This window comes from Solanum lycopersicum, chromosome 1, assembly GCF_036512215.1.
Source record: "Solanum lycopersicum chromosome 1, SLM_r2.1".
Classification (NCBI taxonomy): Eukaryota; Viridiplantae; Streptophyta; class Magnoliopsida; order Solanales; family Solanaceae; genus Solanum; species Solanum lycopersicum.
The window spans coordinates 89,291,883-89,302,911 of NC_090800.1; the positions used below are offsets into that span (position 1 = coordinate 89,291,883).

General features: G+C 34.7%; 1 protein-coding gene across 1 annotated transcript; it reads right to left on the minus strand.

Annotated features, from left to right (window-relative positions):
• Positions 1 to 4,472: 4,472 nt before the first annotated feature.
• LOC543515 (beta-D-xylosidase 2) lies at positions 4,473 to 8,536 on the minus strand. The gene is made up of 7 exons (NM_001309789.1): positions 7,978 to 8,536; positions 6,791 to 7,078; positions 6,526 to 6,695; positions 6,353 to 6,450; positions 5,877 to 6,227; positions 5,345 to 5,752; positions 4,473 to 5,257 (listed from the first exon to the last, which is right to left on the minus strand). Exons 1-7 carry the CDS (start codon positions 8,422 to 8,424, stop codon positions 4,683 to 4,685), a joined length of 2,337 nt encoding a protein of 778 aa, NP_001296718.1. The 5' UTR covers positions 8,425 to 8,536; the 3' UTR covers positions 4,473 to 4,682.
• Between the last annotated feature and the right edge of the window lie 2,493 nt (positions 8,537 to 11,029).

The window sequence follows — 11,029 nt, forward strand, 5'->3', positions numbered from 1 at the left end:
TTGAGCACAACCAAGTTCCCCCAAGAATCTCTTCATCCAAAGCAATTCTTTACAAGCTTCAACGATAGCAATAAGCTCAGCTTCTGTAGTAGATAGAGCAACACATTTTTGCAACCTAGATTGCCCAGACACAGCTCCCCCTGCAAAAGTAACCAAGTACCCTGAAGTAGACTTGCGAGTATCAACATCACCAGCCATGTCCGAATCAGTATAACCACAAAGAATAGGCTACCCTGTACCAAAACACAAACTCAGACTAGAAGTGCCACAGGGATATCTCATAACCCACTTCACAGCATTCCAATGTTCTCTTCCCGGATTAGAAAGAAAACGGCTAACAACTCCAACAGCGTGAGCAATATCCGGTCTTGTACAAACCATCGCATACATCAAACTACCAACAGCTGAAGCATAAGGAACTTTCTTCATATCTTCCTTCTCATCATCACTAGAAGGACACTGTTTCGTGCTCAATTTGAAGTGCATAGCTAAAGGTGTACTGACAACCTTAGCTTTATCCATGCTGAATCTGCGAAGTACTTTCTGAATGTACTTCTCTTGTGATAATATCAATTTCTTGGCCTTTCTATCATGGACAATCTGCATGCCAAGAATCTGCTTTGCTCATCCTAAGTCTTTCATAGCAAAAGACTTACTCAACTCTTGCTTCAACTTCTGAATCCTGCAAGTATTATGACCAACAACAAGCATGTCATCAACATAAAGCAACACAATAATAAAGTCACCATCAGAGAACTTTTGCACAAAAACACAATGGTGTGAAGAAGTCTTCTTGAAGCCCTGCTGACTCATAAAAGAACCAAACTTCTTGTACCACTGCCTGGGAGCTTGTTTCAAACCATACAAGCTCTTCTTCAATTTGCAAACATAATTCTCTTTACCCTTGACTTCAAAACCTTCCGGTTGCTCCATATAAATTTCTTCATCTAAGTCACCATGAAGGAAAGCAGTTTTAACATCTATTTGTTCAACCTCTAAATCTAGACTTGCAGCCAAGCCTAGAACCACACGAATGGATGACATCTTCACAACTGGAGAGAATATCTCATCAAAATCAACTCCTTTTTTCTGATTAAATCCCTTGACAACTAATCTAGCTTTGTACCGTGGAACTGGATTACCATCTTCATGTTTCACCCGAAAAACCCACCTATTTTTCAAAGCTTTTCTGTCTTTAGGTAACTTAACCAAATCAAAGGTATGATTATCATGCAAGGATTTAATCTCATCTTCCATAGCATCAAACCACCTTTCTTTTTCTTCACTTTCCATGGCCTCATCAAGACTCTCAGGTTCTCCCCCGTCAGTCAAGAGTACATACTCATTGGGAGAATAACGAGATGAAGGAATTCTCTCTCTACTAGATCGTCTGAGAGAAATCTCTGGAGCATCTATAATTGGTTGTTGGACAACCACATCATCTTGCACTGGAGCATCAACAACATCATGCCGGTCATTCTGAACATGATCACCATCTTCATTATCAACTTGATTTTCATCATTATGAAGATTTTCTTCCGGTGCAATAGTCAAAGGAACTGGATCAACATCAACTAAGCTCTCACTAGTCTGAAAATCAGCCTTGTCAGCTTTGTCAAAATCTTCAATTGTTTGGTCTTCAAAGAACACAACATCACGGCTTCTAACAAGTTTCTTCTCAACAGGATCATAGAAACGATAGCCAAATTCATCTTGACCATAACCAATGAAGATACACTGCCTAGTTTTAACATCCAACTTTGACCTTTCATCCTTAGGAATATGTACAAAGGCTTTACACCCAAAGACTCTAAGATGATCATAAGAAACATTCTTACCAGTCCAAACTCTGTCAGGGACATCACCATCTAAAGCAACAGCAGGAGATAAATTGATAACATAAGCAGCAGTATTAAATGCTTCTGCCCAAAAGGAATCTGACAGCTTAGCATCTGAAAGCATACATCTAACCCTCTCAACTAGAGTTCTGTTCATCCTCTCTGCTAAACCATTTAACTGAGGAGTCTTTGGAGGAGTTTTCTGATGCCTAATACCCTGCTCTCTGCAATATCTATCAAAAGGACCAATATACTCACCACCATTATCTGAGCGGATGCATTTCAATGTCTTCCCTGTTTGTCTTTCAACCAAGGCCTGAAAACCCTTGAACACATCAAGTACTTGATCCTTGGACTTCAAAGGAAATACCCAGAGTTTGCGAGAATGATCATCAATAAAAGTCACAAAGTAAAGTGCACCACCATGAGATCTTACCTTAAAAGGACCACACAAATCAGAATGTACCAACTCCAGCAAATCGAGCTTTCTTGAAGGCGGATGACTCTGAAAAGAAACTCTTTTCTGTTTATCGGCTAAGCAATGAACACATTTCTTCAACTTTGCTTGTTTCACTCCAGAAAGCAAATTTTTCTTAGCCAAACTATCAATCCCCTTCTCGCTCATATGACTCAGCCTTCTATGCCATAACTCTGATGAAGTATCATTCTCCACCAAATTTACTGAGTCTCTGGACATGGAGCCCTGAAATACATACAAGTTAGACAACTTGTCACCACGGGCCACAACCATCAAACCTCTAGTAAGCTTCCACTGGCCAGCACCAAGTGTATTAACATAACCCTCATCATCAAGATATCCCACAGAAATCAAATTCAAGCGAACATCTGGAGCATGCTTGACATTATTAAGAACTAGTTTGGAACCATTGTTACTTTCCAAACAAACTGTCCCAATGCCAATAACTTCAACTTCATGATTATTGCTCATTTTCAACGTTCCAAAATTACCTGGAGTATAAGAAGAAAATAATTCCTTCTTTGGCGTGACATGAGAAGTAGCACCAGAATCCACAAACCAGCTAGACTCATCACGAACAAGATTAATATCATTTGCATCACAAGAAACAAGAAGATCATCATTAGCAACAACAGCAACACGATTTTCATTATCGCCTTCTCTCTTTTGTTGTCTCATATCTCTCTTGTGCTTGTAACAATATTTCATGATATGCCCATTCTTGTGGCAATAGTCACATGTAATATTCTTGTATTTAGACTTTGACTTGCTTCTACTTTTACCTCTATCATTCTAACCTCTGACTTGTTTCTCCCCCTATCTTCAGTAACCAAAACATCGGAGTGTGAAGCTGAAGAAGATGAGGCTTGAGATCTTCTTCTCATTTCTTCATTCAAGACACCACTCTTAGTATATTCCATGGTTACAACACCACTGGGAGCAGAATTAGTCAAAGAAACTCGAAGAGTTTCCCAAGAGTCTGGCAGAGTATTAAGAAGCCAAAGTCCCTGTATCTCATCATCAAACTTTACACCCATTCCGGACAGCTGGTCAAGAACACCCTGAAAATCATTAATATGATCAGAAATAGGAGTGCCCTCTTTATACCTGATATTCATTAATTGTTTCAATAGGAACAACTTGTTGTTGCCAGTCTTCGAAGCATAAAGTGTCTCGAGCTTGTCCCACAAACTTTTGGCATGTGTCTCATTCACAATATGATTTCTAACATTATCTTCAACCCATTGTCTAATATAGCCACAAACCTGCAGATGCTCAAATTCTCATTCTTCATCATTCAAAGACTGAGGCTTATTAGAAGCAAACACAGGTAAATGCATCTTCTTGACAAATAGAAGATCGTTCATCTTGCCTTTCCAAATATGATAGTTACTACCATTTAAACACATCATTTTGCTCATATTTGTCTCCATCATTCAAAACGACAATCAACAATAATCAATGCTCTGATACCACTTGTTAGGACTGTAAATAAGCAGGTGTAAACGCGGAAGCTAGCAAAGCAAACCTCGAAAGACCACGAGTAAGAAGACAACGAGAAATATACCAAAAGACACAAAGATTTAACGTGGTTCGGTCAATCGACCTATGTCCACAAAGGAGATGAGCAATCCACTATAAACATGAGAGTACAAAATACAGAGGGAAACAACCTCAACCAATTCACTCAGAATACATGAGAGGTTCACAAATTCTCCCTCTAACCAAAACTCTCAAAGCCCTTAAAACTACATTGTGAATGCTAATTAAGTTAGAAGGAACATGCCTCTATTTATAGAGTCCTAAACCTTTTCCTACCAAAAAAAGAATAGTCAATTCAAAATCTTTTCCTAAAAGGAAAACCTATTTATGGTAAGAAATCAGGGCAAATAAAACCTAACAGTCCACACTATGATGACGCTTTGCACTACTGGACTTCTTACACACATATGTATATATATATATATGGAGGTTGTATTTCGTCTACAAACAGCCTTTTATATAAATATATCAATAAAAAGTTACAGGTAGGTACACCTTTTGAAAGCTACTTTACAATACCTATCAATAATATATTTAGTGTAATAATTAATCTGAAGATAGTAAAGTGTTAACTTTCATTTAAATCATTTCTATTCAATAATATAGGGATGTGAAGAAAAATAAAATAGCATAGAGAAGGAATACTAACAAAATAAGAAGCTTCATACAACTTAAATATTTTGTTTGTTCTAGATGTGTTGGACACCTTGACAAAATGAGATACTTTGTTACAATTGCCTCAACATATTGATAATTTGAGAATTTCCCTTTTCCCTTTTGAGAAAAGAAGAAGTTAAAAATAATTAAGGACCATGAGGATTTCTTTAAATCCTCAGAGTCAAGGAATGTTTCAAATCTCCTATATGTAACACATGTAAACCTAAAGCAACTTTCCTGTTTCCAACTTCATCAACTACACTCAAATGCTTGCAAACATCTAAGTTGAACTTAACAACTCCTTCACTTTGTGGTGTCAAATGTATCTTTTGGAAATCCAACAAGTGCTTTTGAGGTGCATTGTGAACTGAGGGTGGTGAAGTGAACAACAAAACAGTGTGGCTTCCTCTCATTTTCCCAACATTTTGAACTTTCAAGTGGATATCTAATCCCAAGTTGTTGCAGCCTTGCTCATTAACAGCATCAATAGACTTGCACTTTGTCGATCGACAAGCATGTCCTTCCTCAAGGGGAATGGACACAAATTTTGGTGCTTTTACTAGGTGGTGTTTGTATTGGGTGTAGCTTAAACCATCACCAAAGTTGAAAACAGTTGGACCTTTGTAGAACCTGTAACTTCTTCCAGGGAATCCTGTTTTTGGATCTGCCCTCATGTTCATGTTAGTCATGTCAACTTTGTCTACATATGACTGTGGATACCATGTCATTGGAAGCCTTCCACCTGCAAGATTCCAACAATAACCTTATTAGTCACATGTTCATTTGATGGGTCAGTCGATGTATGAACGAATGGAAAGACGAAACTCACCTGGATTGTGATATCCAAAAACAACATCAGCCAACGCAGCACCACCAGCTTCACCAGGGAAGCCAACCCAAAGAATGCTAGTGACTTTAGGATTATCGACAGCAAATTTTACATCCATGCCACCTCCAGACATGATAACAAGGATTACAGGTCCCTTGGAAACACTAGCAACCTCTGTTACTAGAAGTGATTGTTGTCCAGGGAGAGTTATATTAAATCTGTCTTTGCTCTCTCTTTCAATAGTTTGATCTGATCCCATTACCAACACTACGGCATCAGCTGCAGCTGCTACTTTCTTGGCATTATCAACTTGTGCAGTGGCACAAGCTATATCACAGCCTTGTTGATAAACTGTTGAAACTGATGCACCTAGGCCATCCAAAGGAGTTGTATACTTGCATGGACTACCTGTAAATATTCAAGAAAATGCGAGAAAAGACTCTTAGTAACTGGTGTTTTGAAGTTATATAAACACTGCATGTGTTAAAAAATCTTTATACCGTCAGTGAATAGAACATAGTATCCAATTTACCTTCATAACTTCCAACCATGGTATAGGCAAGATTGGCATTAGGGCCAATGACTGCTAATGACTTGATGGATTTGGGGGATAGAGGCAATGAACCTGCCGTGTTTTTAAGCAAGACGATTCCTTGTCTTGCAGCTTCACGAGCTAGCTCTTGGTGATCTTCAGTACAAATATCCTTGGGACCAAGATTTCCATAAAGTTGGTTTTTTGGATTACCATCAAAGAATCCAAGTCTCATTAGTGTAGCAAAATTGTTTGTGACTGCTCTATCAATAACTGATTCATTTACAAGTCCTTGGTTTACAGCACCCTGAGTGTATTTACCAAGCCAAGAACCACAATTCAAGTCCAACCCTATCACATTTAGCAAATTCTTGATTAGCAATGGTAAAGAAGTATGAGAAAATATTACGTTGTCTTCGCATAGAGCTAATGTTATGGTTGATTAGTCCAACTAAAAAGGGCTTTAAATGGTTAACCTGCATTTAGAGACAAAGCTGCAGTCTCCTCTGGGGTCTTGGTGTAGTGTTGAGCCCAGTACATCTCATTCAACGAATCACAATCCGTAACAATGTATCTGTATAAACCATACTTGTTCTAAATTCATGAATTCTTTCCAAAAAAAACAAAATATGAGAAGCACTAAATATACCCATTCAATTTCCATTGTCCTCTGATGACTCCTGCAAGAAGGTCATAATCACCACAAGTAGGTTTGCCATTCACTTGGTTGTATGAACACATCACACTGGCTACATTTCCATCAAGAACACAACTCTTGAATGGGGGGTTAAACGTGTCATCTAAATCTTGTTGAGTTACCTACTCACCACAACAAACAAAAAAACACGAAATGCTTAACATACTAAAAATGATACTGTAGATGTTCAATAAAAGGGCATACAATCAACTAGTACCTTAGCATTGAAATTGTAACGTTGGATTCCCTTCCAATCATCAACATCATAAGCTGTATAATGCTTACAGCAAGAAGCAACCTTAAGCATATCTTTTTTACCATCATCGCGCTGCTGCAGACCTTTAACATATGCTACACCATACCTGCTAGAGAGCGTTGGATCTTCTCCAGCTGTTTCTTGGCCTCTTCCCCATCTGGGATCGCGGTAAATATTCACATTCGGTGACCAGTATGTCAATCCTGCTTGACCAACATTGTACATTGCTCTACCCTCCGTGGACACCACCTGCAACCATCAACATTTTACGAGTTCAAGTTCTATGTACTAATTGAGCATAATTTAGTAATTTAGTAAAAATGGTAACTAATAGTATCACAAGTTAAATTCCAATACATAAACTTAAATGCATTGTTGTTTGATACAACTCTCAACTGCTTTCTTCAACATTAATCACATGATAGATCTAACAAGGATCAATCATTTTTCCTTTTCAAAAAAGACAGTACCCTATTATAACATATGGTTGGGTGGGCAATTTAACATGATATTATTATTATTATTAATAAATGGCTAGTTGGTGCATGCTTATGTCAATTATTGTCATTTCTCAAAAGATGTAAACATCTTAACCAAATATTTTGCAAGCTGGAATACCTTCTAAAATTAAATTTTCCAACAAAAAATATTTTCATATATCCTATTTCGTGATATAAACTTTAATTAAAGAAACTAGCTTTTGCTGATTTAAGAAACCATTATGTATTAAAAAAAAAATTGTCTTCTTCCCACTTCCCATTAGTAAAGGATCTAGCATTAACCCTAATCAATTCACACGGTTAGCAATCAATTTTAGCATCTACAACAACATATTAATCATAAAATTGTACATATCTCATTGTCTTGTTCAAAAAAAGTACAAAAACCATTCAATGTTATAAAACAAATAAACTGAGTGGTCCTTAGATAATGCCATGATGGCGACGTACGTCTACAACTTGACCTTTAACTTCTCATCAATAACCATAGTATCCGGAAAAAAATTATACTGTTTAGCTAGATAAAAATTTTAGTTCAATGTGTAATCTTTTTCAATAAAATTTCTGCCTCCGTCACTAGTCCACAAGCAATGGCCAAAGAAACAAATCTTGAGTAATTTATACATATAAAGAAGAAAAAGGTATTACCTTTCCAATGGTTTGAAAGAGAGTTTCATTGAAAGAAGCAGAGGTGAGAATAGGCTGAGGGAAGCTAGTGGCATGAGGGACTATATTATTGAATTTAACTCCTGGACCAGTATATGAAATCCCATGTAATGCTTCAGACCACCACTCATATTTTGGGATTCCAAGTCTACTAACACTACCAGCAGTGTTTACCAACATACTGATTTTTTCTTGTAATGTTAATCTTTTTACAAGATCATTTACCCTATCTGACACACCCAATGACACATCACAAAATGGGAAGCTTTTCAGGCTAGGATTGTTTGCTGTGTCACAAGCAAAAACAGCAGATGTTTGAGCTGAAACTGGTTTGAATTGTAAGAAAAAATGAGACAAAATGAAGAAGAAACAGAGCAAAACAGAGTGTTGATGTTTCTTGATTTCATCCATTGCCCTGTTCTTCTTCATGTAAAGAAGAAGAAATTTAAAGATGTGTGATATGAGTAGTGAGAGGCAGATCTTGGGTTTTTTTATAGGAGAAGAAATGGTAGCAAAGGCATGTTGTTTTGTAGCAACCCGTGATGGATAAACGTAAAAAATCAAAAAATGTACTCCCCATCCATTTTAATTTTTAATTATTTTAAATCGATTTTTGAATCATAAATTAAAGACGTACGTAGTCTTTTTTGATACAACTTAGACACTTAAATTAGGACGAAAGTATTCTATAATATTAATGGGGTCCAGTTTCCATGACTTATTTAAACCTTGAGAGAGAGAAACTCTTTCTTTGCTGTCCAATAATTTTGTTGTAAAAATGGTAAGATGGGGTCAGTAAAAGATTTTATTTTTCGAATTTCTATAGGTACTTTTTGTTTGGAAGCTCCTTGGAGAATGTGAAAGACAGATAGCGTTGGATTTAAGGGTTTTCACAAAAAATTGGTCTTAGAGATTTGCAGGGTTTTTTAATTAAAAAATGATTCATGTGCATTACGAATCCGATTAAATTTCACAAAATTCGATCAAGCTTATGGATCTCATCGATTTTTTTTTTTTATCTTATGATTTATTAAAAAATTTCAAATTCAATGTAATTTTACTAAGTAATTATTTGATTCTACAGTTGAATAGTAGATAAGAAATGGGGGAGGGGGGGATTGGTTAGGTGAAATTTGTCAAATTTAAAGTTTCCAGCTAGAAATTAGTGTGTTACAGTAGTGAGTTTTAAGATAATTCAATGAAGATTGAGATAAAAACAAAGAATACGGGGAAGACTATTTTGTCAATGGATGTTATCTTTTTCTGGTTTATGATTCAAAGTCTCTTTAATGTTTTTTCTATGTATAGATTGTTTATTTCATTAGGGTTGTTGGGTAAATCATGGGGTTGTTAGTGTTATAGGTTGTATAATTTATATAATTTCCTTAGATTAAAAAGTGGTCCAACTCCAATCCCATGGGAAATTATTGATACTAATTAACCTCAATCTCTCAAATAATTTATGGTTAAAAAATACGATAGGGATCTATGTCAAAATCTTCATCGCCATACAAGATTGAAAGGCTAGATGGATTTTGCGAGAAAAAAAAGTGGTCCAACTCCAATCGAATGGGGAAAATATCACTTCCTTTAGGTTATTTTTAAATTGTTATATTTTATTTTTATCAGATTATTCATTTTTGAAACTAACAAATGATTTAATATTTTAAATTAGATATTCAATAATCAAATGAAAAAAGTAATATAAGTTGTAATCTTTTTCATAGTAACTTAAAAATTATATTTTCAGCGGCTTTTAAGTACTTAATATAATGAAAAAATGCATTCTTAATATTGTTCCAAGTTCATGGTGTTTGACGCCAAAAAAAAAAAATGACAAGCAAAAGAGAATTAAATAAATAATACTTAATTAAGCTTAGATATTTTTTTATGGAATTAGTCTCTTATGTTTGATTTGTTATTGGGGTGAGCATCTTAATATTTAATTTTGTATATATATGCTAATACTAATAATAATGACAATTGCTAAGACAATAATATAAAAAGGTAATGGACATATACATAATAACAACAAAAGGCAATAATACGCCCAACAATATTTACCTTCTTACTTGATTATCTTCTTCTTATTCTTTACGTCATTCGAAGTCTACTTAAAATGTTTCCCTTTGTATAGGATAGACGATGTCGACCTTTTCTTACAAAGGATAAGAAAAAAAATCCGAGTTGAAAGCAAAACAACGTAAAGAGTTTACTACAGGACAGAGTTAGGTGTGGTTTGTTAGTTCGAATTAATTCAGTAATATTTTCATAGATTCTATATTTATACTTAAAAATTAAGTAATAACTTGTTAATTCTAAATAAAATCGACTGACAACTCAATGATAAACATAGTTTAAGTGTATTTTTTACAATTCAATTAACACACCGATGTATATGCGTGAATAAAACGTATCTTTTTTTGTTCATTATTGACCTTGCATATATTGTGGATTAATTGAAGTGTCAAAAACAAAAACTAACTTATACTATCTTTATATGTAGAAATCTCACATCTATTAGTTTCCTTCTTCTTCAACATTATATACATAATAAATATAATGTCTTGAAAATATAATAGATAAATGACTATTATTAATGCTGAAGGTAAATTAGAAATAATGTGTAAAATGTCTATGATTAATAAAATGTAGAAGTATTATCAAATATTTCGAAATATAATAGAGAGAGAACTATTATCAGATATTTCAAAATATAATAGAAAGATAACATCCATATATTCAATACAACGTGATAAATAAAGAAAAGAAATATTGAATCGAATAACATTAAGTTGTTGACATCACTAAACGTTAGTAAAAATCACGCATTTTTTCTATGATATTTTAGGTGTATTTGAAATTTATTAAAAGAGTGGTGGAGACAAAAATTACTTTTGACCTTATTTCATTTTTAATCATTTTTAATCTGTATTAAAAATAATAATTTTATTTTATAATATTTTAATTTTAACTTTTTCACGTGATATGTTTAAGATCATAAAGTTAAAAAATATTTTAATATATTTGATAT

Coding starts and splice junctions, on each gene's coding strand:
- LOC543515 (NM_001309789.1), bottom strand. CDS start 8,424: ATGAAGAAGAACAGGGCAATGGATGAAATCAAGAAACATCAACACTCT. Junction 6,451..6,525: donor GGACAATGGAAATTGAATGG/GTATATTTAGTG, acceptor TGGTTTATACAG/ATACATTGTTACGGATTGTG. Junction 6,228..6,352: donor AGCTTTGTCTCTAAATGCAG/GTTAACCATTTA, acceptor TAAATGTGATAG/GGTTGGACTTGAATTGTGGT.